This window comes from Cyprinus carpio, chromosome A16 (genome assembly GCF_018340385.1).
Source record: "Cyprinus carpio isolate SPL01 chromosome A16, ASM1834038v1, whole genome shotgun sequence".
NCBI classification, from domain to species: Eukaryota; Metazoa; Chordata; class Actinopteri; order Cypriniformes; family Cyprinidae; genus Cyprinus; species Cyprinus carpio.
Window position 1 is genome coordinate 22260919 of NC_056587.1, and position 22874 is coordinate 22283792.

General features: G+C 34.9%; 1 protein-coding gene across 1 annotated transcript in view; it reads left to right on the forward strand.

Annotated features, from left to right (window-relative positions):
- The first annotated feature begins 11304 nt into the window (after nt 1-11304).
- The window catches only part of zgc:158766 (uncharacterized protein LOC100009641 homolog), a 113151-nt gene continuing 101581 nt past the window's right edge, over nt 11305-22874 (forward strand). The window contains 3 exon segments of the mRNA XM_042773280.1: nt 11305-12295; nt 19107-19304; nt 21413-22574. Coding sequence (XP_042629214.1) covers nt 12227-12295; nt 19107-19304; nt 21413-22574 — 1429 coding nt within the window. The 5' untranslated portion in view covers nt 11305-12226.

The window sequence follows — 22874 nt, forward strand, 5'->3', positions numbered from 1 at the left end:
TCTTTTTTATCTGTCTTTTATCAAAAATATCTGAAAGAGATTCTACAGTATACTTTATTTTCTGAAAATGTTTGTTTTTGCAGCATGGCTTTTACTAGTGCTTACAGTCACTTGAACAAACAACTCCCTAGTGTTTTTTTTTAATCATAAAATGCCAAATGCACTTTCCTTTTTTTTATGTGTGCTTAATCAGAAATCTGAGAGAAGGATGATACTTGAAAAAGTTCCCATTTTGCCTGAACTGAGTCTCGTCCACAGCTTCTCTAAACGACTCCAAACCACTTTTTCTGCGACTTTGAAGAAATGCACAATGTCTTCCTGACGTGAAGCTCTGCTGTCTGTTCCTTCACTTGCAGGGAATCTCTGAGAAAGCCCCCGGCGAGTTTGTCCTTCCAGCATTGGTCTGTAATTTTTGTAGATGAAAGACTCTGCCAACCCTAACCCTAACAATCCAGGTGTTTGATACACAGCTTCCTTCTCTCCCTTTGAAAATCACATACCTGGATGCAACCCCATATTTCACTCCTCTTCACTGGGGAAATGGTGAAGGGAGCAGTTCACCCAAAACTGCTCATCCTCATCCTCATGCTTTAGGTTTGATGTCATTGAAAGAATAACAGCGATGGCATGAGGGTGTGTAAATAACGACGCAGGGTTCAGGATGAGTTTGGTGAATGCTGGTCGCTGATCTCTGAAGCTCAGAGGGGTTTTTATTGATATGAAGGAGGAGTTGTGTCTGTAGTTTTGCTCTTGTGTGGAATGAACACCTGGAGGTTGTTTGAGTGTTTCCTGTAATCCGTGTGACAATACAGACTGACATCTGCTTTCATCCGGGTTCAATGAGGATAAGCTATGTGTGTGTTCCACTATATATATACACTCTTAAAAAAAAAAAGGTACAAAAGCTGTCACTGGGGCGGTACCTTTTCAAAAGGCACACCTTTGTACCTAAAGAGTCCATACTAGTACCTTAAAGGTACATATTAGTACCTAAAGTGTACATTTTAGTACCTAAAAGGTACAAAAGTGTACCTTTTGAAAAGGTACCACCCCAGTGACAGCTTTTGTACCTTTTTTTCTGAGAGTGTATATATGTGAGTGTGTGTGTGTGTGTTTGGGATCGTTAAGATTTTTTAATAGTGTTTTCTTCTCAGCAAGGCTGCATTTATTTGATCAAAAATACAGTAAAATTGTGAAATATTATTATGATTCAAAACAGCTGTTTTCTATGTGAATATCTGTTAAACTGTAATTTATTTCTCTGTATTTTCAGCATCATTACTCCAGTCTTCAGTGTCACATGATCTTCAGAAATCATTCTAATATCTTGCTTAAGAAACATTTCTGATTATTATCAATATTATCATTTTTTTTAGGATTCACAGATGAACAGAAAGTTCAAAAGAACAGCATTTATTTGAAATATAAATATTTTGTAACATTATAAATGTCTTTAATGTCACTTTTGACCAATTTAATGCATCTTCGATGAATAAAAGTATTTATCTAACAAAAATAAAATCATACTGAAAAATCCTGAATTTTGTCGCATTAGATGCAAAAAAATTAAAGCCAAGCAGCATCTGCAAACTTTATTTTTATATTTTTTAAATAATTTTTCACTGGTCTCTTTCTCTTCACTGGACTTTTTGTCTTCTTTTTCAATGATACAATCTTCATTTTATGAAATTATTATTATTATTATTATTATTTTTAATTTATTTGCTTTTATTGGATGTGTCAGAAATTAAAAATACTAACAAATTCAGTGGGATGATGCTCATCCTTGATCTCCGCAGTCAATCCCTCCATCCTTGCTTTACTGCTATAACGACTTATCGTTTTTCTCAAGAGAACGTTCTATAGTAAGCGCACTCACTTCAAGGCTTTGGCACAAATACTGCGTCCTCCAGACTGTATGGAGGAAAGATGAAATAAACAGATAGGGACGAGAGCGTCGCGCCCCGCTGAAGAGCTGTGGTGCCTGCAGGATCTCAGACTTATTTTAGCTTTCATGTGTTCCTCAGACCAAGCGGAGAGACTGATGAACATGAGGCGTCTGCGCTCGGGTTAGACAGCTGTGAGACCAAACCACGGACACAGAAGAAGGTGAGCCATGGCTTTTTATTCATATCTTGAGTTATGTTTTATTTTCATACTTTTACATTTAAATTTTAGTTCATTTTTATTAATTTGTTTCATTTTTAATGTCTGTTTTTTTATTATTTCTGTTATAGTTTGTTATATTTTCAGTTTTAATTTATGTTTTATATTTTATATTTAAAGTATGATTAATTTTGTTGTTTGTTTTTGTCATCTTTATTCAAAAAAGTCTTTGTAGTTTTTATACATTTTTATGTGAGATTTACTTTTATTTTAGTACTTAAAATTAAATTAAACTAAAATTTGTTTTCATTAAAATTTTTGCTGAAGTTTTAGTATTTTTTTTCTGTTTTTGTCATTCTTAATTTAAATGTTTTAATTAATTTTTTATATGTCTATATAGTTTTAATACATTTGTTTTAGTTACATTTTCAGTTTTAGTTTATATTTTCTGTTTTCATTTAGATTTTAGCTAAAGTTTTAGTGATTTTGTTCTGTTTTTGTCCTTAATTTAAATGTTTTTTTGTGTGGTTTTTATGTATTATATATGTGTGTGTGTATATATATATATATATATATATATATATATATACGACCCATATATTTTTCTTTCATTTTTAGTGTATATTTTATGTTTTCATTAAATGTTTAGCTAAAGTTTAAGTAATTTTCTTGTGTTTTATCATTTTTATTAGCTTTTTAATTTTTTTAAATATGTAAATTTATTTATTTTTATTTCAGTTTTAATTTAATAGTCAAGTTAAACTAAATAAAAATGAGAAACTGCTTTGGCAACTAGCTGAAATTTTATTTTATATATTAAAAAAAATTATATTTTTCTTCTTTTCAGTTAATTATTCAATTAATGTAAGAAACATTTTATAAGTAATGGAAATGTTTTCTATGGTTTTAGTTTTAGTATAATTTAGTATAATAAACGTAATGGGTTTCTGTGCTATTTTCTTCCAGCATGTTTTAAATATCGAGTTTCTAGGTTTCTATGAATTTAAAGGTGTTTTTTGGTTTGCATGCCTATTTTGATTATGTAAACATCTTTAAACATTGTAATGAACCACATTTTATTGTACACAAAAGGAAATTGCTCTGGAGATAATACTGTATAATCCACATTACAAGTTTTCATATTAGCCAGACATCTTCTTTAAAATTGCAGCTAATTCGAATGCATTCATTTCGACTGCAATTAGTCTAACAAAAAATGCCAGCAGCATTAAGTACATACTCTTCATAGGTGTTCATTTTGTGACCATGGGCTGCGTTTACTGACCTTTAAACCTCAACGTTTAGAGGCTTGAACTGTGTGTTTGGGTCAAGTTTTCCTTCTCCATGTGCTCTGTGTGTTAGATCACATTCCCTCAGCAGCAGCTCAGCTGATATCACAGGAGTGTGTGTGTGTGTGTGTGTGTGTGTGTGTTTGTGTAACGCGAACCCTCGCTTCTCCAGCCACCTGTGCCTATAGAGAAGACAGCGGCCTTTGTGTTCACAGCTCTGTATGTCTGAACACACACTCGACAGGTGCCAGTCAACTCTGGAGCGCAAACATGCACACAAGTTTGGAATCACTAAGATTTTCTTTTACTGTTTTTGAAAGAAGTCTCTTCTGCTCATCAAGGCTGCATTTATTTGATCAAAAATACAGTAAAATTGTGAAATATTATTTCAGTCTAAAACAGCTGTTGTCTATGTGAATATCTGTTAAACTGTAATTTATTTCTGTGATGTGCAGCTGTATTTTCAGCATCATTACTCCAGTCTTCAGTGTCACATGATCTTCAGAAATCATTCTAATATGATAATTTGCTGCTCAAGAAACATTTCTGATTATTATCAATGTTGAACACAGTTGTGCTGCTTTATATGTTTGTAGAAACCGTGACTCATTTTATTTTAGGATTCACAGATGAATAGAAAAGTCTGAAAAAGAATAGAAAGAATGATTTCCGAAGATCATGTGACACTGAAGACTGGAGTAATGATGCTGAAAATACAACTTTGATCACAGAAATAAATTACATTTTAATAGATATTCACATAGAACACACTTATTTTTAAATTATAATAATATTTAAGATTTCTTACTGTATTTACTGTATTTTTAATCAAATAAATGCAGCCTTGGTGAGCAGAAGAGACATAAAAAAGTCCTGTATAACCTGCTATGTTTTTTTTTTTTAAGGAGGTCTATTTCTTTAACGTCTACTTTTGAAAAGCCATCAGTTAAAATTTAAAAAGCACCGAATCCCAGTTTGTTTTGTTTTGTTTTTGTGTGTCATTTAGGAGCGGGTTTATCTGAAATAGTTATTATCACAATAATAGACTGGCGTGAACAAATACAAAACTATAAACAAAGAAGAATATAGAGATTTGCAGCCGACTGCGACAAACCACTAAAGTTCAGAAACCCATTAGTGATATTACACACAATTGTGACCCTGGAGCACAAAACCAGTCTTAAGTGTCAATTTTTCGAAATTGAGATTTATACATCATCTGAAAGCTGAATAAATAATTGTTAGGAGGACAATATTTGTCTGAGATACAACTATTTGAAAATCTGGAATCTGAGGGTGCAAACAAATCAAAATATAGAGAAAATCATCTTTAAAGTTATTCAAATGAAGTTCTTAGCAATGTATATCACTAATCAAAAATTAAGTTTTTATATATTTACAGTAGGGAATTTACAAAATATCTTCATGGAACAAGTTATTTACTTAATATCCTAATGATTTTTAGCATAAAAGAAAAATCTATAATTCTGAACATACAATGTATTTTTGGCTATTGCTACAAAACTTAAGACTGCTTTTGTGCTCCAGGGTCATATTTATAACTAAGGTCTTTCTTAACTTGAGTGGCTTGTTGTTGTTGTTTACTTGTTTACAAACAAGCGACGCAAACATTAAAATTAAGCAATGATGTAATGAATATTTGCCAATTTTTAACCAGATTTTATCCTTTATGAGTTTCTAAGCTTAACATTTTGATTCAGTTTAGCTGTTTAAAATGATTTTTATTATTTTATTTATTGATTATGAATATTGTGTAAATGTCCTGATTTCTTCAGCCATGTGGTCCAGCTGTCCTGTTTTTAACGACCGTCGTGTTGAGACTGATTGTTTGGACTGAGACTGATGAGTGTTTGAGTCTGTCCTCACCAAACACTGAAAGTGTGGTTAAATATAAAGCCTCGTCCATTATCTCCATGTGCTCTAAACAGCGTTTGACCGAGAGGTCGAGTCGTTCCCGTAGAAGGACATACTGCGGCTTGTGTGTGTGTGTATGTTTTCTGTGTGAATCTGTACCTTCATCCTCGACATTCTGCTTCCTAAAATACTCAATACACACTCAAGAATCGGGAGGAAAATCACCAGTGCAGTCTCTAGTGTTTCCTAGAGAGATTAAACATTGCAAATGTTTCTGCTTCAAATCTCTCAAAATTGTCTTGCAACTGAATCCATTTATTTCTCATAAGCATTTAAGCATCTGAGACGCTCAAATGAACTCCACCAAGTCCCTTGAGCTACACAAGATCAACATTTGAGCATTGTTAATGATTGTTTTTAACCAATTCAATCTAGAAATGTAGAAATCACATAAAAAAACTAAAAAACACCAAACCAATCTAGAAATGTAGAAATGATATTAAACTAATATTATTCCCCCAAAAAAAATTAAAAATTCTCGGTAATCTCTAACTGTTGCAGGAGATATCTTAAAATGTGTTTCTATTTTTATTTCTCCAAAGGAACTGCAGAATAAACATCTGAGACACTAAATTTATACTGAACTCTGTTGGCTGTAATAATGAGTCTGTTTCCCAAAATACACTCACATCAAGGAAGGAAACATCACCTTTTTATTTTTTATTTCTTATCACATTTTTATTCCTCAGAAAGAGTTGTAGGAGAAACATCAGAGACGCTTTAATTAAACAGAGCTCCATTAGCTATGGAAGAGTAACTTCTGAGCAATAATGATTGTTTACTAAGTCTGTTTTCCAAAATACACACTCGTATCGTATCGTATCGTATCGTATCGTATCGTATCGTATCATACCGGCGTCTGTCTGTGCTTTACACTCCCACAGCAGAGGAGACTGGATTCCCAGACTGTGTGTGTGTGTGTGTGTGTGTGTGTGTGTGTGTGTGTGTGTGTGTGTGTGTGTGTGTGTGAGTGTGCGTGTGTGTGTGTTTTCTCAAGGCCATGTGAGCTGCTCAGAGCACTAATGTGTGTTTCTCTGCCTGACGTCTGCAGACTCACCTCCACAGGATCTAGAGAGGATTCACACACTGACCGCTGGACCTAGAGATCACCCTCGTGTCGTGAGTACTGTGCTTTATATTACAGAATCATATTATAATATTGTGAATAAAACACAGGAGAGTAGTGTTTAATGTTGTTGTAAAATGCTCTAGATGACAATCGAAAGCAATGAACCATTTTGCTGCATATATGAACCATAAATCTCCCATCTGGCTAATGAGTTGTGTATTTAGATTATTAATACTAATACTTTTAATTATTTTATTTTGTTTTGTTTTTGTTTTGGACATTGGTGACATATTGCTTTGTCTTCTATGTTGGTGTACAGAAAGAGTGTTGAAGTAAAAAATAATGAGGAGATTTTTTTATGATGTTTTAAAGTCTCTTCTGCTCACCATGCAGGGCTGCATTTATTTGATCGAAATACAGTAAAAATAGTGAAATATTATTACAATTTAGAATAGCTGTTTTCTATGTGGATATCTGTTAAACTGTAATTTATTTCTGTGATGCGCAGCTGTATTTTCAGCATCATTACTCCAGTCTTCAGTGTCACATGATCTTCAGAAATCATTCTAATATGCTGCTCAAGAAACATTTCTGATTATTATCAGTGATGCATATGGTTTTTCAGGATTCACAGATGAATAGAAAGTTCAAAAGATCAGCATTTATTTGAAATGGAATCTTCTGTAACATTATAAATGTCTGTACTGATCTCAAATTGGATCAATTTAATGAATTCTTAGAGATGTTGATGTCTCTCTCCTGTGAGCTGTGTTGCATTCAGACGCATGTAAGTGTAGGGTGGATGACTGACAGCAGCTCTGAGTGTGGAAGCACAGGAAGTGTGCAGTAAAGTGTGGGTGGCCCGCAGTGAGATCAGGGCGTCACATTCCTCAGCTGGGTGAGCGTTTGTGTGCGGGACAGACCCTCCTCAGCACACACTGATGTCAGACTGACCCATACGTCAGCACACTCCACGCCTGTCAATCACATACTGTCTCATTCAGGTCAAAATATGTGACCGTGACGTTAGGTTTATTTAATGCACGCTGCTGCAGTTTTGCTCTTTCGGTGTATTTTTTACATTTATGCATTTAGCAGACTTACAAAAGAGGAGCAAAATATATTATGCCAGGTCTTTTAGACAGCTAGATTAGGAAGCAAGAGAGAGAAGAGGAGAAATGCAGAAAAGAAGATGATTTTGTGTGTAAACGCATTTATGGTAATAGTAAACATCATAGTTATCAGCATTGGGCTTTAACTCTTTCTATTAGCAGCAGAGCATCGGCAAACATGAGTTAAATTTGTTAACAAAAGAAAAATTTGTTAAAAATAAAACAATTAATAAAACTTTAATTAAATAAAATAAAAATGACAAAAGTAGATAAGAAAATTGCTGGAAATGAAACTATAATTAAAACGTTAATTAAATAACTAAAAACTTAAAATACAAAAATTAACCTAATTAAAAATATTGATAAAAACTATTTAAAGAAGCCAAAAATATTGATTTACAAAACTTATAATATTTAAGCAGCAACCGCAGTTTTCATATAATTTTATTTCATAATGAACAGATTAAATAAAACTAAACAAAACTTATAATATTTAAACATAAATATAAAACAAAAATACATTTTCTTAAATGGCTACAACATTGTCTTTTGACTATTGATTATGAGTATAAAATAACACACACAGACACTATATATATATATATATATATAGTTTTGTCATAGAATTTAGCATTAAAATAAAAAGAAATAATCATTAAAATATATTTTTTATTCATTTAGATTTCATTGCTAAAGTTTATTGCAAAATATCCAGACAAATGCAAATAAATCTTTAACTTAAAATATAAAAATTAACCTAATTAAAATATTGATAAAAACGATAAATAATACTAAAATTACACCGAAGCAGCAACCACAATTTTCATACCTCTGTCTTTAGATTTTAGCATGAAATATGACCAGGATCTGCTCTTGATAGCTTTCATTAGATTCACTCAAATAGTCATTATCTCATTCTCTCCAGAAGACACATGTTTTATATATATATATATATGTGTGTGTGTGTGTGTGTGTGTGTGTGTGTGTGTTTTAGAGATGATGTTGGATGGAGAGTTGTTTTCTGCTTCTGTAGGTCATGACTCATGATGAACACAGGCTGTTTATCGCACACATGATTTATGATTATGGGAAAGCGAGCAGGGCTGCTGTGGCTGTCATCGGACTTATTTATGTTAGATGTGTTATCAGATGCCGCTGTCACCGGGGAGGCCCTTATCTGTTTCTCTGCATCTCACCAAATGGGCTTTCTAAGTTTGAAGAACGTATTTTGAGATATTTTCAGCAGCTCCTTTTGAAAAACAGGAAATAACGTGACCGATGTTGATGGCAGATGCCAATTAAATTGAAACTTGATTTTGTAAAATATGAAGTTGATTTGTGGAGGTATAGTCTGGACTTTGTGCAGAACAGCCCTCTAGTGGAGAACATGATGAACTATGGCTTTAGACTGGATTCCTGAAGAGATACGAGATCAGTGTTTATTAAAAACCTTAAATACCTCCATCAGATACCAGAGGCATTTCCTGTGTCCTGTTTTATTGTGTGTACATAAATTCAACTAGCGCAATGTCAATATGGTGCTTTTGTCATTGCATTTACATTCATTAATTTGCCACAAACCTTCATCATTTCATTCCGCACAATCTACACACGATCAACACAAGCATTCACTTTGAATCAAACCCACAACATACCCTTCGAACTGGCCATTACTTAAAGGAATAGTTCAGCATTATTTACTCATCCTCAAATCCTCATGGAGGTCCTATAGCTCAAACGGTGGCACAAGGTTGTGGGTTCGATACCGAAGTAATGCATGAAATGATAAATGCATGCATTGTAAGTTTCTTCGGATAAAAGCTTCTGCCAAATGCATGAATGTGTGTGAATGCTTTTTTTTCAGTTTATAGTGACAATGAATGTAAAAAAAAACCACCTTAAGTGCATCATAACAGTTGACCAAATCGGTTGTGCACAATACAGCATTATTGTAGCTAACTAAAACTGAAATTAAAATAAAAACATTAAAAAAAAAATAATTGTCACTTGAAATAAAATAAACAAATAAAATAAACATTTAAAAAATAAAATGAACTGAAATAAAATATTTTATAAACATATTTTATTGTTGCTAAAACAACATTTCTCACTTAATTTTACTTCAATTACTAAAATAACAAACTAAAATACTAATTTATATATATATATATATATATATATATATATATATATATATATATATATATATATATATATATATATATATAATAGAATAGAATAGAATTATATATATTAAATATAATATATAATTAAAAAATATTATATATTAAAAATAATAAATAAATAATAAAATAATAATAATATTAAAAATCTAACTAGCTTTCTAATCTTTTTGTATTCTATATGTTTTCTTTTCATTTATTATACAATTAACAAAAGCAAAAAAAAGTCCTCTAACACTAGCTTTCTCTATCCTTTTTCTATTCTATCTGTTTTCTTTTTATTTATTATATTATTTAAAAGCCCTTGCTACGTGTACTGCGTTTAAGCTAAATGAGACTTGTTATAGCACTTGTATATCATTGCTCTTTAGTTGATTTTGATTGCTTCCATTGTCCTCATTTGTAAGTCGCTTTGGATAAAAGTGTCTGCTAAATGATTAAATGTAAATGTAAAAATATTATATAATTATAATATAAAAATATATAAAAATTATTATAAATTGAACAGGTCATAAGGTCGTTTAGATGATGAAATGTGGCAAATATTTACAAAACATACACTGTATTATGATATCATCTGAATTTGACTTAAACCCTTGCTAATCTCAGACTCAGTGTTGTCATGTGACTAATGCTGTGTGTCACGAATCCAGCTCTTCTAACATGATTAGCCTCAGCACACTGGCTGCTGTGTGCACATCCAGACGTTTAATGTGATTCTCTTGTGTAAGCGTGACCTGGTTGAGGTCTGGCGGATCTTTAGGGTAATAATGGACGACTCTGACATGTTTGGAGTTACACATTCCACGGCAGTGTGTGGACATGTTCATGCTCTCCACGCGCTCGCCGCAGGTGTGCCACACGCAGACAAGCGTGCAGATCCTCAGCATTTACATAAACTCTTTCCAGTCTTGCTCAGTGTTTCAAGTTAAGTGCATCTAACGTGCATGTGTATGTAAAAATCCAAATCTGAAGTTCTGCTGACTTAATCGCTGAGTTTGTTTGCTTTTTTTAAGTTAGTGTAAGTCAGTTTGTTGACTTATTAGAAGATTCATGTCAGCTCTGGTTTAGGGATTTTTACTGTTTGAGTTCATCCTGAGATCTTTATCTTTGAACAGTTTGAGATCTTTTCTGAAACTCTGGAGGAGACGCACTGTGAGACTTCTTTTTCATAAAACAAACATTTAAGATTTAAGAGTGCTTTCCATTTAATCTCAGTGCTGTCAAGTAGAATCAGACGAGATAGAAAATGGATTTACTTGTTAATATTTAAATTCTTATGAGAACTATTTAAGACTTAAGTATCTCCATTTCATGAAAGCTTGTTTCTGCCACTGCCAAAAAAAAAGGTAACAGTTTATCTCAGAATTCTTACTTTTTTTCTCTGAATTGTGAGATATAAACTCAGGATTGAGAGAAAGGAGGTCAGAATTGCGTGACAGAAAGTCACAATTGCGTGTTATAAAGATATAAACTCACAATTCTCACTTTATAACTCGCAATTGCTTTCAATAAACGTTTTTCTCAGAATTGTGAGTTTGTGAAATCTCACAATTTACTCATTTTTGAGTTTATATCTGGCAATTCTGACTTTATTTCTCAGAATTGCTAGTTTTCGATCTCGCCATTCTGACTTTCTAACTTGCAGTTGTGAGTTTATACTTCAGAGCCTCTGTTTGCTCTCCATTTAATCACAAGGCTGTCAAGACGTGTGAATCGAGATTTTTATTTGGGGATTTAAATCCAGTGACACCCGAAGACTTTATGTGTAGTGCATAATAAAAGAAATTCATAATGCACGTTATAATGCATTGCATCTTTTCATAAATAATTGCAACGGAATTTAAAATGCATTTGAAGTTTCCTTGTTGCATGTGTTTTAATGCATCACACGTTCTAAATGTGTAACAATGAATAGATGCATTAAAACAATGCATTAAGTGTTGTTTGCTTGTTTTGCACCGTTTAATCGTCGGCTAGTGTGTGTCAGCTCTAGTTTTTGGATTAGCGAGATTGAGCGCAGCACTATTGTAGTCGAGTGACCCGGGCCGCCGATGGCATGCTGATGTCTTCTTTTTTCTTTTCTCCCTCCTTCTTTGACAAAAGCGACAGCATAAGCTGAAACCCTAGTGCATTTGTTTTGTCAGGACAAAGAGGGGGGAGGCTCCGGCCGCTCGAGAGAGTAGGGGGTAGTAAAGGTTTGTTCCCCTGCAGGGCACTTGTGGACGGGGGTGTTGTTGTGCCTGTGTGCAGCTCAGATGGTGTGTTTTCTCAGTGCTAAAGGAAATTGCATCAGTATGCATTATCCAGCAGGGAGAGGCCGCAGGAGCCACGCTGGGAGGAGGGCCGAAGCCAAGCGCTGCTCGCTCTCTCTCTCTCTCTCTCTCTCTCAAACTTCCCACTAGAGCAGAGACACACCGGCTGACCCAGTCATGGGCGCAGAGGACCCCAAACGGACTAATACTGGATTAATCAACTTAACCTATTTATTTATTTGCATATTTATGGTTTATCTACTTTCTTGAGCGCTGAATGCGGACGTGGAGCACTATGCACTCCAGAGTGAAGTCGCGGAGCTGTGATAATTACCTGAGTATAAAGGTAAGCGGGTTGCTTTCGACATCGCTTATGAATCGCATCGAACTTTAAATGAAGAAAGCACTCACCACTGGGATTGAGAAGGTCCTGTCAGCGGGGTAATTATAGAGAACTGAAACCATGAATAAAAACATTTTTTGTTACTTTAAATAAAATAAATGTTCAAATATTTAAAAACTTGCTCTCAAGAGGCATCGTTTCTCATTTGCATTTAGTTAAATAAAAAAACTGAAACTAAAACTGAAATAAAAATTAATAAAAACTTTTTTAAAAAATGACAAAAACACAACAAAATGACTAAAACTTTAACTAAAATTAACATAGCAGAAAATGTTATATATATATCTTAAATGATACTAAAATAAAATCACTTACAAAAAAAATACTGTGACTGTAGTGTGGTATATTTACATTAATTCATTTAGTAGATGCCTTTATCCAAAGTGACTTGCAAATGATTAAAATGCATCATCATAATCATATTTACATGACTTTTTATTTTTTATAAAGACACTTAAATACAATAATATCATAAATTACAAAACACACACACTATCAAACTGAGTTGAATCCACGCTGAACTGAACTGAGATGAATAACCTTCTGCTTTAAAGCTGAATCAAATTTGTTCATAATTGACATGGTTTTGAACTGAGTTGAATCCACGCTGAACTGAACTGAGATGAATAATTCTGTAGAGCTGGTTTACAGCAGAAAGTTTGCGTGATTGATTCTGTTATTTTCCCATTTAATACTGCGAAGCTGCTTTGAAACAAACTCTGTTGTCTTGACTGGACTTTTCAGGTATTCTGTGCTAATTCAAATGGCTGTTTAGAGATACACTGATCCATACTGTAAGCACAGTGTTAACACAGTTTAACTCGACCTGTTTGGTAATGAGTGGCATTAGGACTCGGTTTAGTCTTTTGTGCTGTAATCCAGACATCATGGGAGCGGCGTCTTGAATTGATCCCTCAATCACAGCACTTTAACTCGTCTCGTAATCACCGATCGTTTGCTCGTGGTATCTGTATGAGCTCTGGGTTTGCTCTGTGTGTTTGTGTTGTTGTGTCATCGCTCAGAGATTCACTACAGAACCTGTTTGAGAGCAGCTGCGTGTGGCTTTTGTCCTCAGTGAGTCAATGGACATTCCATCTGTAGACGTCAACCTGTTCGACATCAGGTGCGGCGTCACTGGACGCTTTCAGACGGAGGGATTTAGCGAAGGACGTCACCATTATTTGTCTGATGATATGGAAATAATTGCAATTAATAATTTTAAGCTTAACACACCGACACAATTATTGCATGAGGTATAAAAATGGTGAATAATAATATTAATTATTATTATGATTTATTATTATATAATTTATATATTAAATAGCATAAAAAATAAATGATTAAAAATGTAAAAAAATATTAAAAATATTTGTTAAATTTTTTTAATACTGAATTATGTAATATAATAATAGATGCTTTTAATTGTTATCATAATATTGAATATTATTCTGAAAGACTGTATTATATAATATGTGATAAAGACTATACACATATATTATTATGAATATAATTATGAGTTCATATATATATGTATACAGTATATTATGACATTTTACAATGCAATCAAAATAATGGTAAAATTTATATTAATTATTTTCAAATATATAAATAATATTATATATATGAAAATATACCTGACATATTTGGCCCATATACATGCATTATCAGGATATATTTTAAATAAATATAAACTGTCAATTAATATATCTATACAAAACATGTTTGGGGCCCATATATGCATTTCAGGATTCATATATATTACAAAATATATATATATATTTATATAATGATATATATATATGAATATGTATTCATATATTTTATTCAATTATATTATTATATATATATTATTAAATAAAAAAAATAATAAATATATTCAATAAACATACAATTAAATTAAAAACAAAAAAAAAAAAAAAAAATAAAAAAAAAAAAAAAAAAAAAAAAAAAATTATAATAATAAAAACCACTTAAATAAAACCTCCTAAATCGAAAAACGCAAATACATAACAAATTATTTTTAAATAACAAACCTGCTAAATGGAAAAACGCAAATATATATTCACTTATTTTTTAGAAAAACACAGCAAGTCTGTAAACAGTTCAGGAAGCTTTCTGATGTCTTCACAGATGTTTTTTAAATAGCCAGTTCAGTTCAGCATCACGTATCCGAGTCGTCAGACCCATTGTGTTTTTCCCTCTCCACAATCATGCATTTGTCACCAGATGCTTAAGAGAGGCGTCGAAGCTGCTTTGTCACCTGCATGTATGAGGCAGCTCTCAGTAACCTGCGCTCCATCAGCAGAGCCTCTCGCTCCTGTTTCACTCCCACAGCTTCAAGCTTCATGCTCCGCTGGAGAGCTGGTGCGCGAGGCCTTTGTCTTCCTGACCCACAAAACACACCGGAGAAAGACAGTCCAACAGATGCCCTTCCCGTCAGACTGTCAGGGTCGTTTAGAGCAGCTTCGTTTGGTAAATCACTGTATGTTTGCACTGCAGTAAAAGGTGTTTGAGTGGAGCCCGGGTTTATTAGAGCATCAGTGATGGCAACAGTTTGTTAAAACTGCATCTTTAGTGGTCTGTTCAGAGTTCCCACGCTCTTGGAAAAGTTTAAAATTGTGGTTTCAATGCCTGTAAATGTCATAGAAGTCAATGAAACCTTAAAAAGCCATGCTTATTTCCATACTGAATATCAGTTTTATATTTATATATATAAAAAAAGTATTAAAGAATTAATGCAATTAATACTGCAAACAATATTTAAGCATATTAGAATGATTTCTGAAGATCATGTGACACTGAAGACTGGAGTAATGATGCTGAAAATACAGCTTTGATCACAGAAATAAATTACAGTTTAACAGATACTCACATAGAATACGGCTATTTTAAATTCTAATAATATTTCACATTACTGTTTTTACTGTACTTTTGATCAAATAAATGCAGCTTTGTGAGACAACAATAATAAAAAAAAAAATATTCCAAACTTTTTTATTTTGGGGTTTCTGGGTTATTTAGTTGCTGGGTTGCTGTGGTGTTCTAGATAGTTGCTAGGGTGTTGCTAGGTGGTTGCTATCCTGCTCTGGATGGTTGCTAGGGTGTTGCTATGGTGTTCTGAGTGGCTGTCAGATGGTTTCTTAATGTTGGTCTCTCCTTAAATGTAAGTATTTTTAATTTTTTCCCAGTTTGGTCTGTAAACCTTTCCTCATGATTTTGGTGCGAATGATGCAGTTCAGGTTATGAGTGTGAGAAGGAATGGAGATGTTTGACTCTGTGCAGTTCGTGCGGATTTGAAGCAGATGTTCGTCTGTATTAATGGAGAGCAGAGCAGCAGCGAGGCACCTGGACCCAACGTCATTTAGATATAATTGCGGGTCTGGGTCTGATCCAGCACCTCCACCATCACCATAAACACCATCAAAGAGGACAGATCCCACACACATCTCCTCTGAGCCACACTTGTGTTTTGGCTGCTATTAAAAGCTCTTTTACGCGCTTCAGTCAGGTGAAATAACTTCTTCAAGGTTATGGAAATGCATCTGAAGCTCTCTTCTGCCCAGTCTTATTTAATCTTTCATCTTCAAAGCCACACTTATCTCCAGCCTTCTTGAAGACCTCCATCCAGTGCTGTCTTCCAGCTGTATGTTTAGTCTTCTCAAGCTTTAAAAGTAGTGTTTTGGTTGGGTGCACAGAGGCTGATATGCAGGCCGTCCAATAAAACATCTAGTACATAACAAAAAACAAAAAATTCATCATAAAAAAATGTCTTGAAACATGTTGTTCAAAAGATCTTCAAGCACGGGCCGGTCTTCAGACCCCACGAGGGGCATCAAACCACATTCTTTAATCTATTAACCCTATAACAGGAAGTCAGAATAAAAGATTATTTAGTAGGGGTGTCTTGATAATGTTTATATTCTATATACATTTGAATATGTACTGAATATATGTGAACATATTATATATATCTCAATTCTCATTTGTGCATCTTAGCTTCCTCTTAGCTTCCTTTCCTCGTGTCTTAGCTCCACCCCTTCAGGATGCGAGGGAAGGAAGGGAAGGAGACTCTCATCCCACTGGACCGGTCCGTAATCCTGCCCAAGCCAAGCTGCTATTTTGTGGCTATTTTTATGGCCATAACCCAAATGTTGTAGGGTTTGAGTCTCAGTACCAGCAGGGATTGTAGGTGGGGGGAGAATGGTGGGATAAATGCAGAGCACAAATTCCAAATATGGGACACCATACTTAACTACACGTCACGTGACTTTTTTGCAGCCTGCCACAGTAACCTAAAAAAGTACTGTTTAACTATGTTAGAAATTTTGTTGCCTTTCCTCCCATTGTAAGCCTTTCCTCCAAACGGCGGTTCTGCTCTTCCCTGCAGTTTGAGCGCTGTGATTATTCCTGAGTGATTGAGTTTCCTAGAGCACCAATAAAGACTTTCTGCAGGGGAACGAAACAATGGCTGCCCTGTGGAGGAGTGACCGCATGTGGATGGCACATAGACATTGTGTAATACAAGGCCAACAGAGCAGAACAAACAGGGAGGGTTAAAGTCAGAGCTTTGCTGGGGATTTTTCCTGGGCTTTTCCCCGTCTGCAACTCAACTCAAACAAGTTCATTTCCATTTTCACCACTCCCCTGCCAATTTAAAGGGATAGTTCACACAAACATTAAAATTTCCTGTTAATTGACTCTCCCTCAGGCCATTCAAGATGTAGATGACTTTTTTCTTCAGTAGAACAGTAAAGAAGTTTTTAGTTGAAACTGTGGTTTTTGGTGATTCATAAAGTGCAAGTCAATGGCTACCGACACTTTAAGACTCAAAAAAAGCATATCAAGCAACACAGATTTAACCCCAGTGAATCCTGATGATATATTGAGGTCTTATGAAGTGAAACGTTCAGTCTGTGCAAGAAACTGAACATTATTTACTACATTATCACCTGTAATCCAGAGCCTTAGGCAAACGGTCCGGAGTGATGTTCGGTTCACAAACGAATCATTTCTTTGAACTGATTCTTTTTAGTGAGTTGAACCAGTTCACCAAATCGGACTGAAGCGTATGAAACAATTCAGGGCTCGAGCAGCACAGATCTACAAGTTCCTCCATCAGAACTCACTTTCAGACGCCTGACAGTCACTCAGACTGGAAATGAGTCGAAATACTGGCGTATCTGATCCTGTGATGAATGAATCATTCAGTGCTCCAGTTCCTCCAACAGTCACGGTGAGCTGGTGAAGACTGGTTTATTCACTTCATATGCTTTAGACACATAAAACATCCACATTTCACATCATTATTGGGTGCTTTAATAATATAATTGCGTATATGTTATGTCATTGTGTGATTACGTACATGAACTAGTAAACGAACCAGTTCACAGAAAAGAATTGTATTCTCCTGTTTGCCTGAGGCTCTGGATTACAGGTGATAATGCAGTAAATAATGTTCAGTTTCTTGGACCGACAGATCGTTTCACTTCATTAGACCTCAATGTATCGTCAGGAGTCACAGGGATTCATTCTGTGTTGCCTGATGTGCTTTTTCTGACTCTTAAAGTGCCAGTAGCCATTGACTTGCATTTTATGAATCACTAAGGAGCATAGCTTCAGTTAAAAATCTTCTTCACTGTTCTACTGAAGAAAAAAGCCTTCTACATTTTGGATGGGATGATGGTGAGTAAATTAACAGCACATTTTCATTTTGGGTGAACTGTCCCTTTAACCTGAAGCCGAGCATCCCAGGTCATGGTTGTGTTAGTTTAGGATAGTGTGATACATATCCGGTTGGAAAGTCCTCTGCTCCACAGATATGATGTAGTTCTGCACTAGGGACAGGATTTTCCATCCCGCCTGTTATTGTCCAGTCGGTGACGCTACATTGACAGGTGTTTCCTGTCTCATCAGTGTCCCGCGACTTCCTGACATCCTGCTGTTTGTGTTTGTAACTGGGAACTGTGGGATTGAACTTGTGACCATCAAACCATCTCACTAACCAAACCAAAAACAACATGCTGCCATCGTTTACTCTATGGCACTGTACACACTGTAATCATTGGTGTTTGATTCGGTCTATGAAGACGCAAAGTGATGCTTCATGTGTCCTACGTTAAATTAAACAAAATTTAAGCAATTGAAAATTAATTTTAGGTATTGACCGCAATAGTTTTGTAGGGCTGAAATCATTGCCTTTTAATTTAATTTAATTTAATTTAATTTAATTTAATTTAATTTAATTTAATTTAATTTAATTTAATTTTATTTTATTTTATTTTATTTTATTTTATTTTATTTTATTTTATTTTATTTTATTTATTTAATTTTATTTATTTTTATTTTTTTTATTGGATTGTTCATCATGCAATCTTTACATTCCACATATTAACGGGCTGGTAATTCAGTTGACATTTAATATTCCTGAAATGGTTGAAATCATTTAATTTAATTTAATTTAATTTAATTTAATTTAATTTAATTTTAATTTCTATCAATTTATTTTAATTAATTTTTTTATCTATCTATCTATCTATCTATCTATCTATCTATCTATCTATCTATCTATTCACTAAACATTATTTGTAGCGTAACTTCTATCCGATAATTGCAATAAGCTTTATTGCTTTTGATATGAAACAGAGTTTGAGCTTTCAAATATTGTCAATATTATAACAAAACTCAAACAATGTACAGTACAGTAAATGTTTGTGGTAAAAGCCGAGAATGACTCTGATCGTATGATCTGTTGCAGGACTCGGAGTCATTGGACCGCTGCATTCAGAGCGTGTTATCGGCTCTGTATCCTCCGTTCAGCGCGTCGGCGGCCACCGTCCTGTGGCAGCTCTTCAGCGTTGTGGAGAGACAGTACCGCGGAGACGGCCTGCGCTGCTTCATTGACTTCCTACTGCCTGCCAAGAGAATCCTGCAGATAATAAAACAAGAGGCCTGTGTGAGTACTGTCAGCTTCAGCAGATGCATTTTCACTGAAGCATTTCAATAAAAAGTCAATAAAAACAGTGGTCAGTATCTACTAATAGATCACATTATTTTTAATTTAGCAAATATATTATTATTTATAATAAAATATATATTATATATAATATAATTATTCTACAATACTTTTGAAAAAATATATTAATATATTAGTAAATGTTTAAGCATTAACTAAGATTAAAACATGCTTTAGAAGTATTTAATTTATTTATATTTATTTATTTACATTTATTCATTTAGCAGACGCTTTTAACAAAGCAACTTATAAATGAGGAATACAACAAGCAATCCATGATGGAGGCAAATAAAACAAGAAGTGCTCGTGATACAAAGTTTTAGACATTGTGTAGCATAGTGCAAGCTAATATTTATTTATTTTAGTATATGAATGCAAATAAAAATAGTTTTAATTTATTTGCATTATGCATAGTAAATTTATATGCATGTCTAAAATAAATCATAAATATAATATAATATATAATATAATAAAAAAGTATTATTTGACAAGCATGGAAATAAACAAATGATTTATGTGCATTATATATAGTACATTTACATGCATATCCAAATAAATAAATATTTATTTGTTTGTTTATATATGTATTTACTTTATGCATAATGTCCATGCTTGTTAAATAAAAACAATTTAAATGTAGTTGTTTGTTTATTTATTTATTTTTTTTTATTTTTTTTTTGGGAACAGCATAGTAATTCATCATGCAATCTTTAAACTCGATATTATGTATTGGTGGCCTGTTAATGCGGTTCACGCAGGTTTGCTGAATGTTTTATTATTTTGTCTCTTCTTCAGATATTGTTGTTGACATCCATAGCGCTGCAGCTAAGCATGTTCAAGCCATTTAAATTCTCCCAGAGAGAAATCTTGCAAGAGTGGGAACATGAGAGGGAGGAGGAATACTTCAGGCTGAAAGAGGGTTCAGTATTGCTGTGATAAACAGCCCAAACAGAGCGTGTTGTGAGCTCAGTGAACTTGGCAAAGAGGATCAGGCTCAAATGAAAGACCTGCTCAGGAAGGCTTTGTATTTCTGCAGGTTAGCGCTGTGTGAGCACATAGCTGAAACCTTACGCTCCTGTATTCAGTGCTGCCATTATTATTCGATATAGAGGAGGTCTCTCAGCAGCCTCATTTAACTCAGGCATGATCTTTGAGGGAGTCACAGCGTGCTGAAACGTACGTTCCTGCTGCATCATCAGTATCATTATACAGCAGCGTCGGGGAGTCACTAACAATGCTACTAAATTAACTGTTCTTTCAGTAGCATTTCAGTAGCTAAATAGTGAACCTCTTTTTTGATGTACCATGATAAAATGCCTTTTTTACACTGTTAAGGATGTGCAGAAATCTCTCTCCAAAAGTATTGTGCAGTCTGATTTATTGTGGTAAACTGGTCTGTTTGTTCACCACAAAATAAATAAATACATGGAATGGAGTCCCTGCATGGAATTTTACATAATATTTCTTTATTTTAATCCTTATGGTCACTGTTTTTATTACGTAAATTATAGTTTTCTAATTTTATTTGCTGATTTTATTTGCTTTTCAAATCAGTGTTACTTTAATTTCATTGAAGTACTATTACAGTTTATATATAAATATATATAATTTGAATAATTTACATTTTTATAATTTTCATTTTCTTTCAATTTTTGGTCAAAGTTTTAGTAATTTTGTTTTTGTAATTTTTTAGTAATTCTGTTTATTTTAAATATGCATATATATATTTTTTTAAATGCATTTTTATTTAAGGTTTTTTTTTTTGTACATCAAGTTAAAATAAAAATGAGAAATGAACGGTAAATTGCTGACACCATAATTGGGAACCTTTATGTAACTGTGCCAATATGCTGGCTTTTAGGTTTTAGAATAGGAATAATTTTTGCAATTTTGTTGGCTGACTCAAAAAATTACACATTTCACTTTAAAATATATATTTTACAATTGCATAATGTTTTAAATCATTGTATTTTTGTATCTTGGAATCTACTTCCTGTATGAAAAGTGGCCTTTTTATCTGATGAATTCATCCTTTTAATTTTCCACAGCTGCGATTTAAAGGCCTGTTGCTGTACCACGAGGGATGGCCGCTGTGTTTGCATGAGAAGGTGGTTCTGCAACTCGCACCCCTGCATAAAGTACGTCTACGGCAGGGAGATTTCTACCTGCAGGTGGTTCCCTTAGGACACAAAGCTGCCAAACTGGTCATAAAATGCCTGTCAGGGAGCGGGCAAGCCATAGCAGAGATCCCTGTGCCCGAGAGCATGTACAGCAGCGTGTTCACGCCTGACTTCCTGCAGAATGTAATGCGTGAGCGCAACCTGCACCCTCTCCAGAACTGCCTCCTCAGTACCGGCGCCGTGGTTTACCGAACGCCCTGGAAGAACGTGGTCAATCCTTTGTTCGTGACCAGCACTGCTGACGCAATCATGCAGGCACGGAGTGGCGGCGGGACCCTGCTGGGTCAGCTCAGCACCTGCAGCACGCACGGATCCACAGGAACGATTAGTTCCCGGGACTCCTTGGGTGCTGAGTCCACCGTGTCGGAGCCAGTCCTCAGCCGGAGCCTCACAGATATGGGCATCAGCTCCCTGCACTCGGAGGATTCGCCCTTGCAAAAGAGTCCCAATTCACTTCCCCAGACGCCCACCTTGGGCAGCCCAGATCAGGGATGCATTCGAGGTGGAATCGGCCACAAAATCCTCTCGTTCAGCACAGACCTTAGCAATCCTGGCCTTCGCAAGAGGCATCCCAGAGACTCTGCGGCCTTCGAGTCGCGCCGGCTTTTCCGCAAGTCCTACATGGAGGCACTGCAGAACCCCATGAACATTGGCTCCAGCTCAGAATCAATTCTGGAGGAAGGGACGGAGTCTGAGCCAGGAGCGCGTCACGGCTCTGTCACAAAGGATCCGATCCTTCGGAGAACCTCTACTCGTGGATTGCTGGGAGGAGATGAATCTCCCAATGGTTCTCCCGCTGTCCATACATCCAAGAGCGCCGAGTTCAGTCTGGGTGAGAGACGCTCCAAATCTCTCGAACGTACCAACAAGGCCTTGCAGGTTAAAGGCCACCGGGCTCGGTCGTCTTCCGGTGGATCCGGTAGCGGCCTTCCCAAGAAACTTATGAATGGTTATGCATTCCGTTTTGGAAAATTGGATTTAGAGGCGGCCTTTCCTGGCATCGAGAAACGGAGCAACAAAGAGAACTCAGGTAAAAACGTTTGTCAACTCTTTTGAAGTTTGCTATTCCAGTGCCAAGGTCATGGGTTGGATTTCCCAGGGAATGCATGTACTGATCAAATGCATACCTTGAATGTAATGTAAGTCTCAGGGGTGTCCAATCCCGCTGCTGGAGTTTAGCTCCAGACAGATCCAACACACTTGTGTGGAAGTTTCTAATGAGTCTGAAGACCTTGCAAGACAGTGGCCCTCTAGGAACAAGTTTGGGCACCCTTGCTGTACATAAAGAACGTGACAGAGCATCTTGTTTGGGATTCTTTGCCACCAAGAA